This window comes from Nymphaea colorata, chromosome 3 (assembly GCF_008831285.2).
Source record: "Nymphaea colorata isolate Beijing-Zhang1983 chromosome 3, ASM883128v2, whole genome shotgun sequence".
NCBI lineage: Eukaryota > Viridiplantae > Streptophyta > Magnoliopsida > Nymphaeales > Nymphaeaceae > Nymphaea > Nymphaea colorata.
Window position 1 is genome coordinate 7,943,840 of NC_045140.1, and position 26,793 is coordinate 7,970,632.

General features: G+C 37.1%; 1 protein-coding gene across 3 annotated transcripts in view; it reads right to left on the reverse strand.

Annotated features, from left to right (window-relative positions):
* LOC116251200 (integrin-linked protein kinase 1-like) overlaps positions 1-17,035 on the reverse strand; it is a 34,119-nt gene extending 17,084 nt beyond the window's left edge. For 2 of the 3 annotated variants that reach the window (XM_031625320.2, XM_031625318.2), the window contains exons 1-8: positions 15,892-17,034; positions 15,271-15,345; positions 15,056-15,160; positions 10,453-10,538; positions 8,824-8,944; positions 8,218-8,297; positions 3,600-3,662; positions 3,352-3,473 (exon numbers count right to left, since the gene is read on the reverse strand). In XM_031625320.2, the coding sequence (XP_031481180.1) occupies positions 3,352-3,473; positions 3,600-3,662; positions 8,218-8,297; positions 8,824-8,944; positions 10,453-10,538; positions 15,056-15,160; positions 15,271-15,345; positions 15,892-16,314 (1,075 nt within the window). In that variant the 5' untranslated portion in view covers positions 16,315-17,034. Of the gene's footprint in view, positions 1-3,351; positions 3,474-3,599; positions 3,663-8,217; positions 8,298-8,823; positions 8,945-10,452; positions 10,539-15,055; positions 15,161-15,270; positions 15,346-15,891 lie in introns of all 3 variants that reach the window. The other variant, XM_031625321.2, reaches the window with a different exon arrangement.
* Positions 17,036-26,793: the final 9,758 nt, after the last annotated feature.

Below are 26,793 nucleotides of genomic sequence, written 5' to 3' on the forward strand. Positions count from 1 at the left end.
TGAATTTTGTACGAGATTAAGGTAACCTTGATAAAAAGGTTTAAAAATATAGACAAATAAAATTAATTTATATATATATATATATATATATATGCTCTCGCCACACTTGCACCCAATTTTTTTTTTAACTTGCCGCGTCCCACACTGGCACCCGCACCCATGTGACACAGGTTTTTCTATGCATTCTAGATTTTACAGATTCTGGTTTTTATGCAGAAACATGGATCGAATCCCATGCCTGGCCTGAAAAATTATAAGGTAAACTGGGGTCTACCTTGTTCTAGCAGTCTAATCAAAGTAGCTAATTGGACACCCATAGCAGTAGCAGTCCTGGAGAACCTCATCTAGAGCAACCAGAGCACCATCTTCCCTTTAATTCATAAGCCAATCCGACATCCATATGGATCTTATACTTTAATAAATCCAGCCAATCAGATCCTCTGCAGTCCACACAATGAATCTGGAACATAGAGGATGCTATATGGATCATTTCCAGCCATGCCTGATTAGTTGAATAATTTGTCTAGGGTAATTGAGGATGGAGATTTTTAAGAACAAAGACCTTTTGATCCCAATGGATCCTCAAGCACTAAGTGACACGACCTTGACTCGTGGTCAAGGCAACAGGCAGGCAAACGTCAGGACAGGTAGCAGGTCAACAGTTGGAAATGACTCTGGACACAGCAGAGGCCAAGCTACAGGAGCAATTGACTCAACAAGAGAAGCTGTTCATACCATAATGCAGCTTTGTCAAGTTTGACATAGTGCTGCCGAGAAGCCAAAATTTGTGCAGCAGGATACCACCGAGACACTGGACAGGCTGCAGATACACATAGATGTGGCACCGAAAACGTGAGTAGGCCACCCGTGACTAAGAGAGCTAGCACAATGCTTGATAGTGCTTTCTGCCCATTGGAAAGAGGGTTCTGGTCTAAGTCACATGGGTATGGATACGGTTCAGGTATGGTGCGGACACATTAACTTTAGGAAATGTGGGTACAGGGGTACGACAGGATATATTTATGTATACATGCAAAATAATACAAAAAAAATCAAAATGAAAGCAACATTTAAATAAACAAGTGATTTTAAATAAAAACATTACATGCTAATGAACAATGACTCTAAAGGCAAAATGAAAACTGAGTTGAAAAAAAATAAATCACGTAAAATTAAGTAGTTTGGATTGATTTTGATCTGAAAAGTACCCAAGTGTGTCCAAGTACCCGCTTTGGGTACGGGTACGATACGTGGACCTTATTGAAGTACCCATGTGACTTAGGTTCTAGTGCTTGGGGCATGTGGAATTACTGCACCTTGGCCTCCAACATGGGCACTAGGCCTTGTGTTTCCAAGCTGAGTGTTCACTATCAATTAATGATATATAATTGATTTCACATTAACGTGGTTGGGAATGGTTTGGTTGTGGCCCATGGCCTGTGGCCCTATAGCGTTGGTTGATCAACAAGGGTTTGAGTTGGTCTTCAATCTGTGTCCCAAGAGCTCCCAAACATAATTTCTGTGCATTTCTTGCCCAATAATGGGTTGTATATGATTCTCGGAGAGGGTGGTTACACTTTTGTTGGCAGTGTATTCATCGGACCAGATAGTTTGGATGGTTATATCTCTCCCAGTTCTAAATGGATTGGAATGAGACTTGGAGGAGACCATCTTGAACATCACTAGCTACCGCCATGAAATTATTGGCCGGGAAAAGTATCAGAAATCCGAAGGTTGTCAAGGCTGAGTGGCAGTTTTGAGCATGTTATAAGCAGCTGACTAATATTGTGTTGTGTGCTTGTTGGTTGGTTTGCAGTTTGTGAATGATGTCCTTCAAATGCACTATCTGTATCTTGGACCTATTCATTGTTATTTAAAAGTTTAGTAGCTTGGTTTTCTTGGGTTTGAGCCAGGGTTTTATGTTAGCCTAGGTCTTGCCTCTTGGTTTATACCCACGTTCTTCTCTCTCCCTATAGTGTTGTTTAGTGTCTGAGCTTGGTCCGAGTTGTAGCACTAAGTAGCTAAAATAAGAAATTAACAATTCATTAAATAGGAAAAAGCACCTTCAATAAAAAAAACATGTTAAACAGAAAGGAACACTGCAAAGAAACTAGAAACAAGCAAAGAAGCAAAAATGTTTTTTCTAAATATATTTTCTAAAAAAGGAAAGAAAAACAATGCAAGTTACCATGCATAAGGATTAGTCTATCAATGACTAGTCCTTCACTAGCCGACCAAGTGAATCAACTAGTCAATAAAATTGGGCCCGAACAATTTTGTGCTGATTGTCTAGTCAACTAACTCTACTTGGCAACTGGTTGACTAGTGCATCGCTATGTCAAGCAGACTCACCTAGAACGGTGCCATACCCTTGTTGACATGGTTGGACACATGTGGGGATTTGACACGGCTTGGACACAACAAAATGATGGTACTTTTTTTTTTGTTCACTTTGATAATATTTCTTTGTTAATTTAAATATTTATTGCATCAAGTGCCTGCAAGAGCACGCATGTGAAATAGGCCCATCATCTGGCTCATGAGTTGATAACCAAGCTCAAGGATAAAGGGCTTCCATAAAAAACACCTCTGTGAGAACCCTAATTGTATCATTCTTGTTTTACACCACAACCAAGATTATATTCTCTAATAATGCCTCCTCATGTTGACTATATGATATGTGTATAAAAGGTGAACAAATGTGGCATTCGCACACGAGTCGTTGAAGGAACAATACCCAACCTCTTGGTTGGATATCACTAAACCCAAGTATATAAGACATTTAGCTTTTGAAAAATGGTCCTGTGCACTCGGTAAATCCCTCCTGAAGTTATATATGGTGCTGAAGCAAGTTAAATTTATGAGGAATTTGCATCTTTCATGGGCGAGCCCTTTGTGAGCATGTTGGTTCCTAATAGAATTTTACCTCTCTCTCTACCTCTCTCTCTCTCAAGAAATTTCCCTTCTTTTACATGAGGCACCTTGGAAAGAATTCAAAGAAATTTCGTAAATTTCCTCCTTTTTACTTGACTATTTTAGAGAAATATTGAATGAAAAATGTTCATTTTACATTCCCCCTATACTTGCTTGAAGTCCCCTCCATCACATGAGTGCCTTAAAACAAAATAAATACATAAAGTATAAGAAATTCATAAACTTTCCCTTTAACATTACTAGCATAAAAGCATTTAAATATCAACTAACAGTACCATGTATTAGCTTGAATTCATTCATTTGCCTCAAATTACATATTGAATTTCTTAAAATAAAATTGTCACTAAAATCTGCATGGAGCAGATACTAGAAAAAATAAGGCTCTAGAAAAAATGTACATCAAAAAATGGAACTTACTTGATCCATCAATCAGGGACCCCGGTTCAACTAGTTTGGCTGTGTCTGCAGATAGTTTTGAAAAATTTACCAAGCCAAAGCCAGCAACCTTTAAATGGCCACCATTATCCAGCATTATATTTCTGGCACCTTGCCAAAATTGCAAGTAGTAAAAGACCAGAACTACGATGAGCATGAACCATGCATTGATATAAAAAAATGGCATTTTGTCTCTTAAGATAAAAGTACTTAGCATCGCGTAGTCTTACTTTGGCTTCAAATTGCAATGAATAATTGGATCTGGCTTGCATTCGTGAAGATAATTCATTCCCCTGTAAAGCAAAGTTTAAAGCGTTAGCCTTATGCAAAACTAAGTTAACAGCAAATTTGCCATGAAGAGGCACAAATCTGAAAATAAGGAGATGTTGAAAAGCAACATGTTGACAGGTCAAACTTTAAGAAGATCAGATGGTTTTGCACAAATAATAGATGCATCCTATTAACAATGCCAAGATTCATAGAAGAACTTAAAGAACAACTTGAGAAAAAAGGGCATTCAACTACTGTAGCAAATAAGAGCAATTGGACATAATGCATGGTAAGCTGTTGATATTTTGAATTTCTGCTTATGAATTATCTTTAATAAATGTTTTCAGTTGCTTGCTCATAAAAGTTCACCCATCACTGCTGAAGTGGAAAAAAGAAGCAGAGAAGTATGACAATAATAATTGAGAACCAGTTGTTTCAAACTTTTAACTGATTCAGAAAATGGAAAACAAACAGTAAGCAATAAGGGTAACTCTTTCTGAACTGACAAATTAAATTCTGTAAACTTCCAAATCCTAATGAATTAATAAAAACATGTAATTTCTGTAACTTCCAAAACTGAACATGAAGGCCACCTTGTAAGAACCGATACGATGACCAACATAGGTAAAATGGCCTGGGGCTGGGATATCTATCAATAGTTATCAGGCTCATGGTTGTGAATCAGGATTCATGATATCTTCCCTTTTTTCCTGCTTACTCTAAGCAACGCCAATAGTAGCTCTTAAGCTCTGTCTTATAGCTTATGAAACTTTAGGTTTCCTCTTGAGGTGGATAGAAAACAGGCACATTCAAAAGCTTTCACTTGCAAGTGGGAGGGACCGCTCCAACATAATTTTGGCATGTCAGTGGCCAGATGCAGCCAGGATATTGTGACGAAGGACATGATTATTAGTCTAAGTTGAACATGTAGGAGGAATGATGAAAAAGACCATTAAATTAAATTTTCAAGAAAATGTTTTGAGATTGTGAAACATTATGAACAAAGGTTTGACATCCTCTTGCATACATGCTTTATGAACAAAGGTTTCAGGTGGCGGTCGAGACTGAAACCCTCAACGGGCCTGAAACTCTCGATAGATTCAGGCCATCTCTCTGTCTCTCTGTATCTATCTGGTTTCATGCCTGAAACCCTCGCCTGTGAGGATTTCAGGTCGAGTGAAACCATTGAGAGTTGTCTGAAACCCTCTCATGGGCCTGAATCCTTCAACGAATTGAGGCCATCTCTCTCTCTCTCTCTGGTTTCATGATTGAAACCCTCACTGGTGAGGGTTTCAGGTCAACGGTTTCAGGCCGGCGTCTTCAAACCCTCGCCAGTCAGTATTCAGGCCATATCTCTCTCTCTCCCTCTCTCTCTCTCTCTCTCTCTGCAGTTGAGGCAGCAGCTAATTGCTGCCAAACGCAGCTTTCCGCCCTCATTTCCTGCATGGATCAATGATCCGTGGTAGAGATTGGACCGGGGGAGCTCGGTTCTCAAAAGCATGGATTCCCCCCTATCAAAAATTTGAAATCCATGGCTGTGAGATCCGGCATTTGCGAAAACAATGGATTTCACATTGAAATCCAGCCTCGGATCTGAGATCCAAGGCTATCAAATGCAACCTAAGGTAAAATCTTATCAGACATGTTTAGAATCTGTCACAAATATCACGTTTTATTTGAAAAAACGTGATAAATATGTTAAATATAACTCAGCTGTATAAAACATCAATAAAACGCATCTTTATGAAAGACACCAGAAAATAAAAAATGTGAAAAAGTTTTCACGCTATTTTGCATTTTTGTTACTGGAAGTTAGATTTTTTTTTTTTTTAAGTCTTTAGCCAAACGTTGAGTTTCTATCTTTTAAATGTATTAAAAAAGAGACAGGTGATTAACCAGAAAATTAAGCATGACAAAGAAGAGAGAGTGCTGAAAGGTGCATGTAGTAATGAAGATTAATTATGTAATAAAGAGGAGAGCGAGAGTTTACAAAAAATTAGATGCAACAGAGAAGTGAGGGAGAGACAGCCCAGCTGCTCCTACGAAATCCTAACCCATAGCATTAACTCCTTCATTAACTCAGCCTTCACATTATGCCACTAAGTAAATTGGGTCTAGCATGGTGACTAACCAAATTTATTATTTCGTAAACCTTATATGGCTATTATTTGATTTTAATGTACTATTTTTCATCCACATCCTATCATGTTTACGATTTCATCCAATCATTTTCCAATGACTTATTATTAATTTTTTTATTTTACTTTTACCTAATTTTTAGGATTTCTTAATTTATTAAAAAAATTCCTGAGATATATAATTTTGCCATATTATACCCAAGAAATAATTCACCGTATAGTACCCATACATGATATATGTGACAATGATTTAGATTTGCAATTGCTCATTCTCAACAACATTTAAGGCATTTAACTATTACGTATATGCACTTTTGACATGTACATGCATGCACGTACTTAAATAAATATTATTGTATGCATTTGCATAAGTACATATACAAGATATATATGATATTTACATATATGTACTTATGATTATTTGTTTCCCTTCTTCATTAATTTGCTTTCACCCTCAGGCCTCAAAGGCATACTTGTGATAAAGTCCCATCAGAGTTGTCCAACAGTTAGCTGCATTAGCCTTTGGGCACTCCAAATGGCTACATGGCTGCACATCGTGTGTATATACATCAGGCGAAGCCTCAAACTGTAACATGCACTTTTACTTGCATTTCAAGATACAAGATTTTAAATTCTGTACATGGATTATACCTTCACTTGTTAAATCTGATTGAGGGTTATCTTATTGTGAGGCTCTTTTGAAGTTCTTGGAGCAAGTTTTTGACTAAAAGGTTCATATAACCTACACGATACCAAAGCCTGAAAGCCATTGGATCATGTGTATTATCTATATTCATAAAATTGATAGTGTCATGAAGGCTTGGGTTCACTATTGGCATGTAGGTTATGTTTTCATTATTCAATCATCATGTATCTTCATCTTTCCTCATCGTGGGAGATAAGGATAATATAAATCATCCTTTATATGCCCAATTCCACCAACTATCGAATGTCGTTTACACAATGAAGCACCATATCCAAGGAAGAGGCTTATGGACATGGGAAAAAATGGACCTAGAGAGAGATAAAAAAAGCAAAATTTCCAAAGATCATAAAAAGAAGCATGAATGACGGGTGAAATACTACAAGGTAATGTCGTGGATTTTAGATAATATGGATATAAGCATGTTTCAATGGCGAAGCTTGTCCTTGCTAGTGATATCAGAGTGTCTAGTAATAAATACAAGAAAAGATTTTGCATATGAATTCTCATTTGTGAGGGAAGATACATGCTACTAAAAATGTGACACGTGCATACATGAGCATTTTGTTTACTCAACTAAACTTTGAGAAGCAATGCTTATTCTGGGACTACCTGTAAGACTACTAAAGATTTTGAGATCCAATAAGACTAAGCTGAAAAATTATGACTCTTTCAAGACTTATGGTGAATATTAATTTTGTCATGAAAGGCACTTTTCGACATGTAAAGTGAAAATCAAGTTTAAGGCTGATTTCATGTTACAAAAATAGGTTTTCTTGTATTTCTTGTACTCTAATACATAAATAATTCTTCCATTTTTTTGTAAATTTTACCTTTTTTGTAATTCATTTTACCTTTAAGGACATATTTGCAATAAAATTCAGAGTTGTTGAAAGTTGAGAATGTCCAAAGCTAGAAGAACTAGCCATTGGCTTGCCTTTTGTGTATATAATAAGTGTAGTACTAAAGTCTCACATCATAACCATGCAAATTTACATACATTTTTAGAAAAAATCATTTACTAAACTTTATGCATTCATTGCATCCGATAGATCCTTTTGGGAGTTATCCTATTGTGAAACTATTTGAAGTGCTCTGAGTGACTTCATGACCAAAAGGTTCATATACTTATGTTAAGAACTTAAGATCATATTCCTCGCTTCCTCCCTTTCTTGTGTATGTGGGTGTTTTGTGGTTGGGGGGGGCAGCTTCTGTACTAGGCAAAATGAACCCACATTAGATGTTGAAATTACCCCATACCAAGGTGGATAGTCTAAGCCTTCAATGACAAGATATTCTCTATAGTTTTGATGGGAAAATGACAAAAGCTGAAAAAAAAAATTCCAACATTTTGACAATATCACAGACCTCAAAGATGTGGTGCATAAGAATGACCGCATAATAGCATATTTCTCCCCTTAAAGGATTACAAAAGCATGAGACACAAACTGAAAATTTTTGGGTATTCTGGATTGTGATTCTAGCCTAAGATATGGATGAAGTAAGATCAACAAGTCTCTGGCTGTCCAGCAATCAAATGGAACTGTTTATGACTTTAAAATCTAATGAACCTCGTCAATATGATGCTATTGCTTCAATAATCACATATAGTGTAAATTGAGAACCTGAATTCTACAATGCATTGTCCTCAAACAGATACATAAAATAATTTATCCCAAACATTTTATTCTGTAACAGAAGATCAAAGAATGATTTCCTAATAATAAAAATACTTGCCTGGCTATGTCTAATGCATATCTCAGTGCTTTAGGAGTCTGTAGGCGCCCTTTTTTTTGCAGGTAGCTTCCAAGATCACCCTGAAATTAACCCGAAAAACATGAAAATGTGTTCAACAAATAAAAAAGTGTCTTCACCACGTTTATTTTTCTAATTAACCATATTTTCATGAGTTAGAGCCTCACCATGCAGGGGATGGCTCATTTTTTGCTAATTTTGCTCATGACTGACATGATTGTGCAATAACAAGACCACTAATCCAAACTATACAAGCTTGCAATACCATGATAAACATCAAGTTCAACCATAACGTACATCAGACAGAATTTAAAAGATGAAATTTTCTGGAGATTTCCATAAGAGAATTGTATTGCCAAAAAAAAAAAAAAAAGCAATTGCCAGAAAAAATACAGCTGATTATGATTCTATAAAATCAAGTTACAGAAATCCACTGATAGGATCATAGGATGATTCTGATCTCTAATTTGAGGAAAGGTGCATATAGCTCAGGTATCATGTATGATAATCAACATTCGGAAAAACAAGAGACAAAGTTCCTGGCTACTAACTGAGCAGAATATACTTAATCCATGAAATTAAACTTACTCGTGGATGGTATTCTGAAACAATCATCATTGGTATATTCTGAGTCACAGCTCCAACAAATTGAACAACATTAGGATGACGAACCTTTTCAAGCAATGTCAATTCCTGTCTGAAGGCATTTCTGGCAGATACAGGATAGATAAACCAAAAATATTCAAACAGCCATGCAAGGCACTAGAATATACTTAGATTAACTGAAAAGAATAGGTAGCTCAAGAAAGGAAAAGGTTGGAAGACCACAATTGTGTTTACAGTTATGACAAAGACCTCTAAACAGTTAAAATAAAGATAGATAAAAAATAATAAGTATACACACACTGGCAGTATTTTACAACTCAATGCAAAAGATTTTAGCAGGCATGTTTATTAAACTAACAGTTGAAAAGACTGAATGTTCCATTGTAACCAATTGAGAAAAATTCTCATTTGCACTTCATTGTGAAGCCCCTTCTGTTCCTCATCTCCAAAAAAAAAGTAAATAACGGTTGTGAAACACACTAATTGCACAAACTAATGTTCAGCTTGATGGACCATACTGATAACTAGTATCAATGAATCTATATGTACTATTAGCCAATAAGACAGCAAATCATTTATTTTCATTCTTCTGTTGAAAAGATGGTTACTTCCAAGCACTTGTCTCATGAATAGGCAACATCAAGACCAAAAGCATAAGATTTGCCAATCCTTCCTCCCTATCATTCTGGCTTTCATTATTTTTGTTTTTGTCTATAAGACACAATGTGCAACTGTCCAAGAATATAGCCTTATACTCTTCACATGTTAACATGGTTATGTCTGGAGCTGTTGCATTGAATTGGAAAAAAAACATGGATTCCTATTATGTCATGCGATATTGTAGTTTCATTCTGTGGTTAACAACAAATTTTCATGTAAAAGAATTACTTTAAATCTTTTTAGTTTAAGAATTTTCTAACATTACGAGTACAGGTTATGTTCTACATTTCAATATCAGTCCAACTATATGGACCCACTCAAGTTCAGTTCTAATAGCAAAAATAATGATACAAGACTAGCAGAGGTCCGACCAATTGACTAAAAATCAATTAACTAATTCTATTCAGAACTATTGACTCGCACAATGTGGAAACAGTCAGCCCATTAAGTAGCATAGGTCTAGTCCAATTACTCACTAGCTCTAACCCATTGACTAGTGTAGTTCCAAGACAGGTACTTTACACAGACGACAGAGTATTTCATACATTAATTAGCAGATTGAGGATTCAGATGGGAATCCAAAGCATGGATACCAAAAAAGAATCCATAAAGCCACCTTTTCTAGAAGGTGTAGAAGCGTTGGGCATATAAAGCTTCTGGAGCTACAATAATGCATTTTACTCTTATGTTTTTGTAAAAGCATTCTTCTAAAATATAGTAGGTCTTCATAGTTCCACATTGAATCCAATTCAGCCAAAAATCCCAAGTGAAGCATTGCTTCATTCCTTGTTACCACAAAAATGTCGTACTCAGTAAGACTGAGAGAAAACCTTTTGTGAAGGTAATGAAACATAAGGTGCAGTTTTTGAGCAGGTATTGCCTATGAATGCAAGCACATGCAGAGATAAAAGAGTAACAAAACTGTTAAATGAGATGAAGAAAGAGTTATACATGCTATCTCGATCTGTGTAGTCATCCTTGTCAAGTATCTTCACAGCAACTTTGGTCCCATTCCACTTAGCCACCTGATATGAACCCTGCTCAATTGAAGTGAATGATTAAACAAGAAAACAAAGTGATCTAAAGAAATAAAAACACAACTGGACATTCTGGTTCTATTATGATCACTAAATGCTGGTACCAGCATTGAAGTAGCAAAAGAAAGAAAGTAGGAATGCTTTAACAATTCAATATGCCAAAAGTCCCCTTCTAAAATCAGACATCTGAATAAGCAAAACCACTGTTGCACACGTCACAACTCTTTCTTCATCAGGTTAAAGACATGCAGAAATTCCTGTGCCTGGTTAATTTAATGTTGCATCTTCATCAGGTAAAGAAACATATTCAGATCTTGTCATTTCATTGCTGAAGTATTTTCTAACTATTAGACTACTTTAGAATATAATTAACAATTGGGCCCTAACATTGAGGTCTTAACAACCGAGTCAGGCAGAGAAAATATGTCTAGTGATCATGTCCACAAACCCCAAAACAAAAATAGGTTTGTGAAATAAAAACATAACACATAATAGAGACCGCTAGAACTCTACTTTTTTCAAGAAAGCTCCTAGCAAATTTTTGGCTGAAGCTGTTATTGCTTCAGCATATTTTCATTAATAGGATTCCCTAAATGGTTCTTCACCTTTTCAAAAATGTTTAATGTGGAACCAATTTTCCAAGACTTAAGATTGCAAATATTTATTCTAAAGAATAAGAATGATAAACTTTCTTCAAAGAACTCGTGTGCTTTCTTGGATTGCTCGAGAAATTAAATAGCATATAGAAGTTATGACTAAGAAATGACAAATTGTATGTCTCAAAAAATGTGATTTTTTACTTTTCTTGAAAATGAAAAATTGTTTCAAGAGAATAATCCAAGAATGATGATTATGCTTTTCTATTGCTTTGTTGCCTAGTTGGATGATGATGATTTTTATGAAAATAATGGTTCATATAATTTGGAAAATGCACTTGAAAATACTATTTTCATGGAAACCTCTAGAGATCTTCAAAAATACAAAGGAGATGAAAGGATATTTCATAGAAATTCAGATTTATATTCAGAAGGTTCAAATTCTAACCACAAAAGATTTACATGGGACGACTAGTCCTTCTCCAAGGTTTGTCTCTTATGATTCATTTTCACCTCAATATAAGAAAGGCCTTCTTGCTATCCACTCTCAGTAAACTAACATTCACATACTAGATTGAGACAAATCTGCCAGTCTATGTCTGCAAGAAGAATAAAGGAGACAAAGACATAACACTGTTGTGGAAAATTTGACCTAGTGTCATCTATATATTCCTTTTTTTCACAAAATAAACACATGAGGAAATAATATCCAAAGTATAAGAACAACATAACAAGTGTGTTCACATGCATATGCCCAATACACATAATCTGGACTGAATCCAGATCCTACGCATGATACCGACCTCCCTCAAGTTGTACATGGGCATAAACGATGGACAACTTGCTTTTAAATACCAAATGATCAGTCATTATTCTTGGTTTCAAAATGGCAAGGCACACCCTCATCATCTTCAACCTTCTCTCTGGTAAAATGTTGAACTATTTCAAAATGTTTTCAGTGGCTATGATTAATCATATTAAAAGAAATACTAAAATCAGTTTGATTATCACATAACAACAACAACATGGAGATGAATTCTCCTAGCAGTCATGTCAGCAGCCATAATTGATAATCTGCTTCAGCATTTTACTTAACAGCAGCCTTTTATTTTCTGGTGTTCCAGAATACTAGAATCTTTCCAATAAAAACACAATATTCTAAGATAGATCTTCCCTTATCTTGATTTCTTGCCCAGTCCACATATGTATAATTAATAATCAAATGTATTTCTTTATCTAAACAATTTCTCCATGTGTTCAGTCCTTGATTTGTGCATGACCTGAAATGCTAGATTTTGAAATAGACAACCTCCAGTGTAGTAAGGTGAGATACTAAAATTCTACCAATTATACTTCAACGTCTCGTAAGATTGTCATACAAGTCTCCACTCTATGGACTTGATTTTTTATGTAAAACACCATGACTAGCCAAAGGTTTGCAATATCTCATCCTCATTTAGCCACACAAAGAGTACATTTGTGTTGCGTGAGAGTTAGAACATCATCCTCCCTATCCTACTCAACAGCAACAAAATATCTCAGGCCTCTGAGATCCTTCATCTTAAAGTTTCGATTCAATAAATCCTCCACTTTTTTAATATATTTTCTTCAATTGCCCACGAGAAATATGTCAGCTACATATACCAAGCGTAAGGTAATTGTATTTTATCTCTCTTAAAGTAAATAGCTAATGATCAAGAGAGCACCTACCGAATCCATAATTCTGAATTTTGAGAGAAAAACGCTTGAACCAAGCGTCAAAGGAGTATTTTCAACCATAAAGAGTTTTCCTTAATTTGCACACAAACTCCTTGGGATTTCCTTTTGCATAACTAGAGAGCTGCTCCAAATAGACATTGTTCAGTCTCAATGTAGGAAAGGATGTTCAAACATTTAACTAACTCAATGCCCACCTATAATCAACAATCAAAGAAAGAAATAGTGCAAATATTTCCCCTTTTGGCAATGGGGCTGAAAGTCTCACCCTAATCATGTGCATATTCTTGAGCAAAAGCACGTGCCACAATTCTCACACTCTCACTTTGTATGAGTGAATGATCCCATCAGGATTGTATCTTATTTGGTAGACCAATTCAAAACTAAAACATTTTTTCCTTGGGTTCGGAAACAATTTCCTAGGTCTAAGCCTCAAGTAATGGTTCCATCAATTCATTCATTGTCTCCACCCACGTATGGAATTTTATTAGTTTAGTAGAAGGGAATGGATGACCTTGTTTTCCATGCTAAGATAGAAATAAATGAAAATCCATAAACACATTATCATAACTAACCCAGCCTTCAATTAGACACCAAATCATCTTCTCTGATCCTCTTATTGACAATTGACTGTTAGATACACTTGTCTCACATAAACACAACCTGCAAATTTTTCAGTACCTTTATGAGACAGATTTTCAGCTTCATTTTGAGATGAATTGAACACATAATCTGTCTCAGAAGTAATACCATTCACATGGGCAAAAAAATTCCACATTCAGCCATGGAATGTAGAACTCGGTGTTGCAAGTCTAGTGGTACTGAAGTTGTGAAGATTCATGTTCAACATTTTTCTTGTCAAAGATAATATTGCAGCTCAAAGCACCAATATCCTTTCTAATTATCTGCATATCCCACAAACTTACACTTGGCTGATCTATCCTGAAACCATTGTCTCAAATATCAGTCCCGGGTTTTTAATGGTGAGACTTTTCTAGGGTTTTTAAAGCAAAGTTGTTTTTTCTGAAAAATCTCAGAAAAAACTTGGGAAATTTTAAAAAATAAAAAAGTTACGTACAAATGAAATAAATGAGAAACTAATACGAAAACATAAATAAAACTATATAACAGTGGTAAAAGGAATGTTTTAATGACAATAAAATGATGAAAACAATTTAGTTTAAATTTACATTGGAATCCATGATATATCAATTCTAAAAAATAGAAAAATGGGAAAAGATCGCAAAAAGAACGTGAAAAAAAAGCAATAATAACGTGATAAATTTGTTTCCTGATTTTTCAAAATATCATGATTTTTTTTCCTTTTTTTGTTTGTCTTATTTTTGGTGTTAATATCGTGATATGTTCGAAAATATCGCGATATCTGTGACACTGCCTGAAACTAATTTGTCAAGGATTTGTCAGCATACACATAGGAAGTGCATCCAGAAGCTTGTAAATCATTATAATCAGTTTGTTGTCCAAAAAGAGTAAAATATGGGGGCTTGTTTGGTAAAATGGTCATGGGCAGGCAATTTATCATATGCATCGCCGAATGAGACGCTTCCCTCCACAGATCAAGGGGACATTGCTATCAAGAAACATGCTTATAGAAACAAGAAATTAAAAAATATGTAGGAGAATAAAGATAATAATAAGGAAAGAGGAAAAAGTGAGAAAGAAGACAAGAAAGTACTAAAATAATGCATTCTCCTTCAAGTATGCACATAAAATTTATTGGTTGAGATTGCATTATGCATTGTTCGTTAAAACCCTAAATGTTTACTTTGACAAATTTTATTGGACAATTTTCAAACAAAACCAAAAAGCATTCTCCTCTCCATTCCATCAGATATACACGCAAAAGCTTACAAGCTATGCTGAAACTGACTTCAATATCACTCCTTAAAGTTCGACTTTCTACAAATTCGTTGGATAGGCTTCATCCCCATAACAACAAATGGGAGGAGAATGTGTGCATTTTGTGACGTTGGTCTATCAGATTAACTAGTTTCAAATGCATATAGAATGGTAGTACCAAAAAAAAAACATCTCAAACTCAAATATAGCCTTTGAACAATGCCAATAACTTTGTCTTTAGAATCCAGATTTCACCTTAATGATAGTCATATAACAACGTCTTTCTAATCTGATACAAAGTAAAAACAAGCACAAACTGCTGAAATTTAAACAAATAAGACATGCCTTTGATATCTCTTCTCCCCGCCGAAAGTGAATTTCTGTCGGATTGAGTTCATACTCTGGAACCTCATGAGGGCTAGATACTGCCATTGGAGTTTTTCTGTTTTTCTGATGATTCATAATTAATGAAAAGGAATGATTGTCAATGACCCATAACTGAGCGCTCAAAGTAATTAAGCCTCAAAGATCAAAATAAGCAATAACAGGTTAATACTTACAGGAACTTTAGCCCCCCGAGCCTTCAAGATGTTATAAACCTCTATGTTGCCATAGTACTTAGCATCAATAGCAGCCTGCATCATATATGGCATCATCAATCAGAGACAAGTTGGAAACGTAAAAGCAATTAAGCATGGGATTTTTTTTGCCATAGAAGCACAGGGAACTTTAATGCTGATGCCAAATCATGTCTTTCAGTTCGTCCACCATTCCTGCATCAGGGTCCATTCTCCTGCGGCATCTACAGAAAGCATGGTTGGACTTGAAGAAGTGTATGTCTAGGCAAATCTCTCAGTGTTTATTGGAGATGGCCTAGAGATTTTTTTACTGCTTCTGTGGGCAGGTTTGCTGCATGGAAAGGCTAATTTCTTGCCGTTCGTAGCGAAATATTTACAAACTACAAGTAAGACAGAGCGCATGAGCTTTTATCTTTGCATGCGCAATTCAATTTGGCTCGCATAAAAAATCAGATCCGGGCAATCCAAATACAGCGCAAAAATAATGAGAAATAATTGGTCATGCTGAAACGCAGAAAGGAAGGGGAATTTTCTGGATCGATGCCGTCGATTGCATATTTGTTTCTTGTAAAGATGGAATAACGCTAAATCCTCTCGACTTACCGTGCTGCCCCACCTATCACGAGCATCGATATTGGCCTTTCGGCTCAGCAGAAGCTTCACAACATTAACGTGACCTTCACAAGCAGCAATATGAAGAGCCGTCCTGCCATCCAGATCGATGCTGTTGACATCTACGCCTTCATCCAACAGCTCCTGCACACCCTTTTCATCCCCTTTAGAAGCCATGAAGAGCAGCTGCATCGTTGAATCCAGATTCTCGGGCACCGCCAACGCCTCCTCAACTACGCTCCGCTTGTTGGGATCCAGAGATGACTGGCGCCCAAAACTAAATTTCAAGGCCGTCCTGTTCGGGTCTAAAGAGGACTGTCGCCTGAAAGTGAAAGCTCTCATGCTTCGGGCCCCCAGCGATCCGGTCGACATTTGGCGCGAGATGCCACGCTTCAACTGGGAAACAATTTCCATCCCCCGATTCGTAGAAAAAGGAAAACACGAACCTCTGTCGGTCCTCCTCAAATAAATATTTACTGCGACCTACATGTTCACAACGTTGGAATACGCAGAAGTTCGAAACATGCCTGTCTCGGAATTCAGGGAACCCAGGCTCCCGAAATGAGAGATTCGACTTGATATTTTAGAGGATCAAGGCCTGTCCATTAGGGGCAGAAGGCAAGATCATGTTCTTTTTTTCCAGAAGTTCAATTGAGGTCCGAAGTTTGTTTTTGCTTAGCTGCCAAATCCAAAGTCGTCCTTTCAAAAGAATCAAAAACCAAACCAGAAAAGCAAAAACGGAAAAAAAAAAAAAAAACGACCAAGTTCCACTTGGCAGATGGAACACGAGAAAATTCCGAACAGATTTTTTTTTTTCCGGTGGGCAAGAATTCCGATCCAAATTAGATGAAAGGAAACAGATCAAAAGATGGAGAAACCAGCGGAACTAATGATCCCTGGGGAAGGAACAAGTGTGTCTTGGGCAATGGTGGTCAACGACTGGAGATCGGGCACCTCCGGAGTTTGCAGAAACTGGAAGGGGAGGAAGGGGCCATGCCACGAACTCCGGAGGGCCTGGCTTCTGGTCCCCTGGGGGGAGGGAAAGCGGGGGGGTGGGAAGGAGAGGAGAGATACAGAAGGGAGGAGGGCGAGCGAGAAATATGAAGAGGCAAGCCAGAGAGAAGAACGGGGGCCACGAGGAGTGAAGGGGCCGGGCAGTTTATGAATCACGCGCGGCAATGCATATCCCATTGTACGGGCAGAGCAACTGATTGGCGAGCAGTCTTTGGGGGCCCCGGACAGGTTGGCGCCGCGGGACCCTTGGCTTTCCCAACCCAACCCAAAAGATGGGGTCCAGCTTTCTTCCCAACCGCCAGCGCGACGGCATCAGGGCCGGCCACCGGCAACCCAACTGCAGTCGGCGAGTCACGACGCGCGTGTGGACTCGGTCAGACGCAGCCGGACCGCGTATCACAGCCAAGCCAAGTCAAGACGTCATAAAGAAAAATATTAACAAAAGGTCGAGCGACGACGCCATCGTCTTACTAAATAATTGCGCCTCTGATCTCGGTTCCCCAAAATCATCCGAACAATCTCTCTCACTTATTTATTGCCATTAAATGTTTTTCCGACTTTTCGTTGCATCCGGTGCCTTCCAAATCTCCCTCTCTCTCTCTCTCTTCTCTCTTATTATATGTGTTACGAATTTTTACTTTCTAAACTCGCTTTCTGCTCAACCGGAAAAGAAGAATATATAAATAAAAAGTTTTAAAACATATGTTTAAATTATTTTGAAAAAAATCTTAAGAAAAATATGGTGTAGTAAAATAATTGGTTTTAAAGCCCATCGACCATTTTGAACAATTTTTCACGTAATGTTCTACGATGAACGATTGAAGAAAAAAAAAATAGAAAAGGTTGTCCAAATTGTGTGAGTAGGAAGGAGCTACAAAGTCAACAATGAGATCCGAGTAATCCAACATACGACTTCGTTTCTAGTTTATATAAAACATGGATTTGTCAGGCCACCAAGATGCTTTGCATCTGGCCTCCCACATGCGGTGTCTGATGTGATGCATTCTAGATGAACAGAGAATTTGACTCCCATTCGGACGAGTTCCAAATCTCCCTAGGTATCATCTCAGCCGACATCTCCGCGAAGAGTCAGACCCACCTCATAGTTTCTTCGTAAAATTTCTGGTTTGAATCAAAGGGGCAGTTATGGGGTCCTTGGCGAACATTGCTCCACATAAGACGGAAGATACCACATGAGTGGGCCTAGAACAGCGTCCATTGGCTTGCTTTGCCTTCACGCAGCGTGAATCATACTCTCTGCATCCAGCTATCGCCCAAATTAATCACCATATTTTTCATAGTCATGCCAAATATTTTTGTTTTCCTTCAATAAAACGGCGCTGTAACCAGACTTGAAGGAGAAACTCATCAAATTGAGTTGGATGAAATAGCAAAGCAATCTTTTTGGTAAGGAGAAGACCATGGTAGGATGCTCGCCTTATTGATTGAACTAACCGAAAAAAAAAAGGGATTGTTCTAAACGATCGCATGTCATATCGTTCGTTAATTAAATAGGTTGGAAATTCCTCACCAACACGCATCGATTGTCTAATCTATGACCTGTTCAAAGTCACAACCATGTGCCTGACTAGGATTAATGAGAAAGATTGCCTGTTGGCAGAAATTGACAGCAATTGCACTACTAAAAGAAGAGTGCGATTTCATCAACACGGACGATCTAGAGTACTTTCGGCAAAATTCTGCTTCATAAGCAAATAATAGAGTTACGTCTTATATAAATTAATCGATCGTGTTCTACAAGTTGAAAGAAATCATTATCTGGCCTGAAACCAGCATTCTAAATGTTGATGTATCCTGGCAGCCTCAAATTTGTGAAATCATAGACCGCCAGTGTAAGGCCGAATCAGCCTATGTCGACTGCCATTAATTTTTTTTAAAAAAAGGTTAAGTTATTTGTAGGGGCATCTGACGTATTTCAATCTGTGTGCAATTAAATATATGCATGTAAGTACATATTGTGTGTCTGTGTGTGTATAGTTATTTATTTATTTATATTGTGATTTTGAAACTAGTCAAACCAGCTGTTAAGTCCTAATGAGACAGCTCTAAAAATAAATGAAATAATTGAGAAGAAAAGAATGGCAGTTAAAATTCATGGAAACAGAAGTGGCTTATTAAAGGAGGATGGAGGAAATGGCAGACCTCCCTTAAAAGAAGAAAAAGAGGACCAATTTTGAATAGTGCCCTTTTAAAGGGCTTATTTACTTACCCAAGCCTTAGGGCTTGTTTGGTAGGAGGGAAAGGGAGGGATTGAGCAATCCCTCCTTTGTTTGGTTGGCTATAATTAGAAAGAAGGGAAAGGGAGGGAAAGAGGCAAAAGGTGTTTGGTTGAAGGGGAAGGAAATGAAATGAAAGGAAATAGAGGAATTGTTTAATGTAAATCTCTTCCCTTTCAAATCGGACGGATTGGGAGGGAAAAGAAAGAAAGGTAAGTGGAAGAGTTTTTTATTCTCATACTACCCCTCCTTTCTAAATACATGTGCTATTTAGTTTTTTTTTTCATTCCATTCATTTCCCTTTCTTTTCTATCCAAACAAACTTTTTAATCAACTCTTTTCATTCCATTCCATTCCATTCCTTTCCCTTTCCTTTCTCTTCCCTTCCCTTCCCTTCCCATTCCCTCCCTTTCCATTCCTTCCTTTCCCTCCAACCAAACAAAGCGTTAGTGGAGAAAGTTCCAGCAACAAGAAAATTACAAAGAGAGAGAGAGGCACCTCTCATTTTTTGTTGCATCTCAGGTAGCAAACAAAGTTGGTAGGAATTGGGTTACCTGGCCTCTCTCATCTCAGCCAAAAAAACAAGGAGCTAGGGTTGCTGCTGATTGGGACTCATGGTTATTTCAATTCAAGTTAAATGCTATATATATAGAGAGAGAGAGAAAAAAAAGAGAGAGAGAGGTCCCATATTGATGGCAAGGTTGTAATTTGAAAAATAATTTTATGTTGCAATGGAAGAAAAGAGGCATTTGTTGAAGCAAAACTCTTTCTACTAAGGACTAAACCTAGTATGTAATTTGCCTACTTAAGTTGGTTACACGCACATAATATATACACATATATATATTGTGGTATGAAAATAAATAGGTGTTGCATGAGAATAGAGTTATCTGAAAATCAGTCTCAGTGAATCAAAGTGCAGGTGGATTGAAAGAACCTGAACCACTCTCACACTGGGCTTAATTTTCAATATGGAACTAAACTTTTAAAAGTAGGCATTACATGGATTGTAATTGGAATGGACAAATCTACATGCAGATCAAATTGAGCATATTTTTGATTTATAAGTATTGGGGATATTTGAGCATGCCTCCAACATGTAGTATATATATATAATTGTATATACACAATTATACAGATGAATACATGTACTCATGTATCGTTAAACATAAGAGTATTTGCACGCTAAAGTTAAGAATGTGGGTTAGGTGACCATTATTGTTGAGAATGACAAAGTGCAACAAATCTTAAGGGTAAGAACTTAGACATGGTTGTGAACCCTTTTGGAATACATGAATGTGATTACATTATAAAAAGAACCTCTTGTATTTTGTGAGGACATATACGTGTTTTATGTAATATGATTTGAACAAATTTGTATTATGATATGAACATGCCTAAATGTCAAATGTTTAAATAGAGTTTGTAAGTATTCCATGCGATCAACTTGTTAACAGAAGTTTGTAGAAAGATCACCCATACAAATAGTGTTACTGCTTTGTTATTGTTATTTTGAATTAGGAATGTAATTTCAATTCAGAAATTTATAACAAAACAAAAAAAACAAGGAAACCGGTGTTTACCTTGCATCAGAATTTATACAGTTATTTATAATGTTGCACGTTGAAGTTACTAAACTTCCAGATGTTGTTACTTACTATAGCATGTATGAAACATATTAAGAGGGTGGACAGGATATTAATAGGAAACGTTGAAATGTCCAAAATGATATGATCTCTAGATTTTGATAGTTCATCACAACGCAATAAGTCTTCATTTTGTTGTTCGTGTAGTAAGAAAGGTAGATATGCACACAAAATCCAAAGATGGTGCCAACCAGGTTGGCAAGCTCACCAAGTTGACTTTAGAATCGCCCAACTCAGCTCAGATCGCCCATAAATCTCGACGTGAGTCAAGACTCGAATGGTTTAATACCATAATCAAATTGAATTGCCCTTGAACTGCCCAACTTGGGGGGTTCAGCAAGCCAACTGTGACTCATCCGAGTCAAACATGAGACATTTCTTAGTCAAACTCAATGATTTCTTATACGAACCAGATCATCACCCTGGTTTTCAAGTGAACTGACCCCTTGCAAGGAATAATTGTTTCCCCTTCCTGTCTTTTGAGTCGATTCTTGGGTTCCCATTTTCTAAATTACTTTTCCACTTTTAGGTAGGGTTCTACCAGTGGCATACATCCACCGGTGATGACATCATCCGATAGGTGGTAGCTAAGCCCTCAAATCTCATCCTTTCCATCGTCAGCGTATGAAGACAAAAACACTAGGTTCTCCACTTGACGGCCTCACAAAGGCATCGTCAGACATTGCTCCAGTCCATGGTTATTGAACACATGGTATTTTTTGGTGATGACATTTTTTTGGTTTTGACCGCTCATTTTTGTGATTTATATTCTAAGCCTCTTTGTTTTGTGCCTCGCTGCCGGACATTCACCTCTCCTTCCTTTCTACATCTTGTGCTATCACTCTTGAGCGGCCCTTCATGCACCAGAAAATCAAAAACGTTGTTTAGGCTCTCGGCTTTGGTAAGGTGCTCAGCATTGATGGTTTTTCTATTGAGTTTTTTTGCACCTTTTGGAGGCTCGTAGCATTGATGTCTTCGCTTTGATGCTTCCAACTCTGTCTTTCTTCAAAAATTTAATCAAGCCACTTGCGTACTGTTACCTAAGCATCCTAACCCTATAGACGTCAACCACTTTCACCCAATCAATATCTTAGGCACAACCTACGAGATTATCACAAAGTTGCTTTCCCTATGGCTTGTGCTCATTATACCTTCTATCTCTAACCTCTTTTAGGTTGTGTTTATAAAGGGTCGATGTTTGCATGACGATATTGTCCTAGCTAATGAGGTTGTTCATTTCCTCTATTGTCTGAGTTGGGAGTTTCTATCTGACTTCCTCACCATTTTTTATTTTGGTCCATCATTTTGGCAGTGGATCCTTTCATTCATTACTGAGGTGCAGCTTGCGGTCTCCTTCAGTGGGATGTGTTGTGAGTTCTTCTGTCTCGGTTGCAGCCTTTGTCATCCATTATCGTTATTACTTTTCAACTTCGTTGTTGAGTGCTTTGTTGCCTTGTTTTGATATGCTGCTGTTGTTAGCTTCTTCAGACCACATTTACTCCCCCCCCACTTACATGTTTTCTCTACCCTCCAGTATGATAATAACTTTCTGTTGTTTGACACTCTTTCTCATCAATAGATTATGAGAATTTGGTTCATCTTTCAAGTTTTTGAGTTTATCTCGAGTCTTTCTATTAATTTCTCCAAATGTTACCTTTCTCTCATTCACATGGATCTAACCATGATACTTCTTGCATAGGTTTGCTTTGAGTGTATAGCTATTAGTCTGCCCATCGACTACTTGAGTACTCAGATTATGCTATCACCTCATGCACCCTCTTTTTGGTTGGAGTGGAGTAGAAGTTTGTGAATCGCCTTCATTGTTGGCAGAAAAAGTTGTTTTTCCTCCCACGTCATATTACCCTTGCTAAGCATTGTCTTGCATCTGTCCCCCTCCATGCTCTTGCGGTCTTTCAGCCTCTTGCGGTTGTCCTAAGAATACTTGATAAGATCATTTGTAGATTTCTTTGGGATGGTGATCGACCCTCAGATTGCCATGTGCATTGGGACATGGTTGCCTTTCGGCATCCTCTTGAAGGTGTCGAGGTTACCAACCTTAGTCGGACATGTGAGTCATCTTTGTGTTATTGGTGGTGGCATCTAACAACTAAATATTCCTCTCTCGCCCCTTTCATCAGTTCCACATATGACATGTCATCCCCTAGTGATTGCCATATTTCTCTCTCACACACCTCTTATTTCCACTTTTGGTGTGGCCTGCTCGTGGCCTTTCCCCTTTTCCTTCGCTTTGCTGAACTCTTGTCACTCACCCCCTCATTTCGACCTCTTTCGTCTTCCCATATATTCACTTTTTCTTCTTTCTACCTGGCCTCTTTTGGTTCTTAAGTTGTTGTGTGACTTTTTGCTCAATTCTTTTGGTTTTCTGGCCACTTTTTCCTTGTGTCATTTCTTTTGTCTAACTTCCTTTTGCTGACTACATCAATACATTTGACCACCTACACCTACAGTGCCTTGACATTAGTTACTTTAGCTAACTAGTGTTCCCTTTGTCTCACCGTGGCTAAGTCTCGGGTTCACATTTTTATTTTGTGTTCTTTCTTCTATAGTGTTATTGTCATTGCATGACCTTCCATTATTTGTAGCCTTCCAGAATCACCCTCTATCCACTTTTTTTTCTTTTCTGTCCTTTTTTTTTGGGTCATGTTTAGAGGTTGTAACTTATATTCTCGTGGTAGCACATTTGGGAGAAGCGCAACAAAAAGGTCTTCAGGGGCACCTCCTCATCGTTGGATTCTATGACATGTCTTATGCAAGATGATGTTCACTTTGCTATTAGGCTAGGGCACTGTCTTTCGCTTGTTGCTATGTGACTTTGTCATTTCATCTATCCACCCTCTCCCCCCTCTTATTCTACTTCATTGTATTGTTGTCATGTATATTTCTTTTTTCTTTTGTTTTTTAGCTTTAGCAGCTTGTTTTTGAATCTAGGAGACTTCTTGTTCTCAAATTTTGTTATGCATTGAAATTTTATCAGCTCTCTTTCTCTCTCTCTCTCATGGCTGATGTTCTGTTGGCAATAGTCATCTTTGGTGACTTGCAAGGCTCCAAAACATATCACCAGAAACCTAGAAGCCTCTCCTTGTCTATCTAGTCCAGTGGTGGTGGGAAATAGCAACCTAATCAGATGGATTTTTTTCCAACTAGGAAATTGATACATACTCAGTTTATCTCATGCTTGTGCCATATATAATACTTAAAGTTCATTGAGAACAATATTACTGTTTATCATAAATCAGCTAGCTAAAGAAAGATTTATGAAATCAGTTGTATTTTCTGAAAGCAGTACAGCCGAAGCTTGAACACATTCATCTTCTTTATTGGTATAATGAAAATTGAATGAAAACCTAGCTTGTGCTCAATAACAATATTTGGAAATACTAATGTTCTCCCTCTGTTGACATGCACAAAAAATAGTCTCCTAGGGATGATGATAAAAGACAATTATAGCAAACTTGAGGTTATTATAAAAGCATGCTTGCCTTGGAAAATTGCAAACAAATTTATTGAGGAATTGGAGCACATAATCAGGGGCTCTAGACAAAAGTCTAGTTACTACTGGATTGTAATTTTAGTCAAAAGAGTTAGACCCAAATTGCCATATAAAACTAATAAATGGAAGGAGCAAAGCATGATCATAATTAGATCCAGAAATTTGAGGGACATAAAAAATAGAAAGGCAAAGAAATATTGATTTCCGACAATAACCAGATTTGTACTAGTTATTGTTTAGGTTCAATTTGGCCTCTAATGCTCTATATTGCTTTGCATTTGGTTGTACCCATGTACATGTTTTCTCTTAATATGAAATATGGTACAACTGTGTGATCATGTCCTATATGTGCACCTTTTCCATTCACCACACTTGGTCTGCTAAGTTTTTGTGCTTCTGAAGCTTTTGCATGAGCTCTTCACATTTGACCATCTACATTGGCAGCCACTGACTTTATAATTTCTTGATAGAGCTTCTATGCTGCATTAAAGATGATTCTATTTATATAAATTGTAGCTAGAGAGCGAGGATTCTCCTAGTCACTCAACTCAGGTTCCTAGATGGGTCGGTCTACCACTTTGGGTGATGCCAGTGGCTTGACCTTATTGCTGCATAGGCGATCTGGGTTATTTGAGAAGGTTTCACTCATGTTACCCTCGATCTATGTAGATTACCTAGTGAAGGTTTGTTATGGTCTATTTGTGTATTGTGCCCGAAGGGTTTTTTATTGGTGTTTGCTATTATGATTATGTTTAAATGTCATGGGACTCTGGATGTGACTTTGTAATCTATGAGGCTCCAGTAAATTTCAACTGTGATAGTTCGATATACCTGGATGATGTATGAAATATGCAGTTCATGGATGGTAGCCATGAGTGCGTATGGATTTGGTTTTGACTTGTCCATATATCTATTTTGCAAAACCATGCTCAATCCATGGTTGGAATCACCACACTAAGAGAAATCTTACCCTCTCCATTCTATATCTATGGATAGCTCTTGATTGTTTGATAACTTTTAGATTGATTTCCTCAAACCCTAAACCCTAAACCATTTGCGGCTTACTAGCATTGGCGACCTAGACACATAGCTGAGTTTGAACATTTTGTGAATGTCGTGTTGGTTGAGTATATGTTCATCTTTTTATCAAAGTTCTAAATGAGTCTTTGAATTCTCACATACTTTGGTTTGTTATGCACTTGTTCAATGTTTAAATGTTTATTTCTAAAGTGCAAAAGAAAAAGTCAAAACTTGGGTTGTGACAGCTGATGTTTACATGTCAATATAATTTCTGCATATGTTTTTTTGATAGCAGACAAGGTCTGACACAATAATCTCATTATTAATGGTAAGTAGTATGTAATATTTGACTTTTTAGTGCATGATGTCAGTTATGGAGTTAATAAATATATAGTATGATCATAACGACTTAGAAGGGCCAATACGGCTCCTTTCCGTCAGTTTAAGGCCGAATCAGCCCATGTCGGCTGCCATTAATAAAAAGCAATTAAGCTAATTTGGATTTTTTTAAGGCAGCTGACGCATGCCATATTAATACATGGGTTTCCTCGACGAGTTCTGATATGAGACAAGAAACCAAGATTCACAGCATTTTTCGGAATACAATCATCTCATCACTAATGGCATATTTGACTTCTTGCCCATTGACATCATTATTTAATTTTGTTATATATTTAATCAATATTATGATCATTATATAGGTAAATGTATAAAAAAGTGAGAGCAATTCTGACTATTTTATCTTTGTATATTGATATTTTTTAAGCTGAAAATAATATAAATACTATTAACGAGACAAAACATTGATTGAAGTACAGTTTGAGACGAGAGATATGAGCAATACTATTTCTTATATATGTTTCCTGGCATTTACATCATCATGGCTGACAGAATAACTAACGAAGTATGGTCGGGTAAAAAGGTATATATGTCGACTCAAGAGTCAAGTGTGACAGATAAGGAACAAAAAACTCCACGCTATAAATTAAATTTTATTGCTGAATATTGTAAATCATGTCAATCAGAAACAACTGTCCAATAAATGAATTGATAAACTAAATGTGTCGTAAACAATGCTTAGCTAATAGGAAGTTTAATGTATGTCATGCTGCTTAGTACGCCTAATGTTAGTTTTGCAGTTAGTCTTTGCAAACCAATCCTTCATTCCAGAGCATATCCAAGAAAACCGATCAGCACGCCCACCTGATTCATAATGATCGGAAAAACTTACACCTACATGCACGAAACCTCCATTTACTGGATTTTATGACGCGTCGCTTTTTTGAATCTCCCCTTTATGCAAGCACAAACAGTACTTTCAATTATCAGGTTTATATTTCTGAAGACGACGGCCATGGATTCCCGTCTTCCACCATACAGATAATTCCTTCTTGCTATTACCAGCTAACCCACCTTGCATTACCCACTTCTGTGTTTTCCACCATCCCATATTCATTCACTAGCA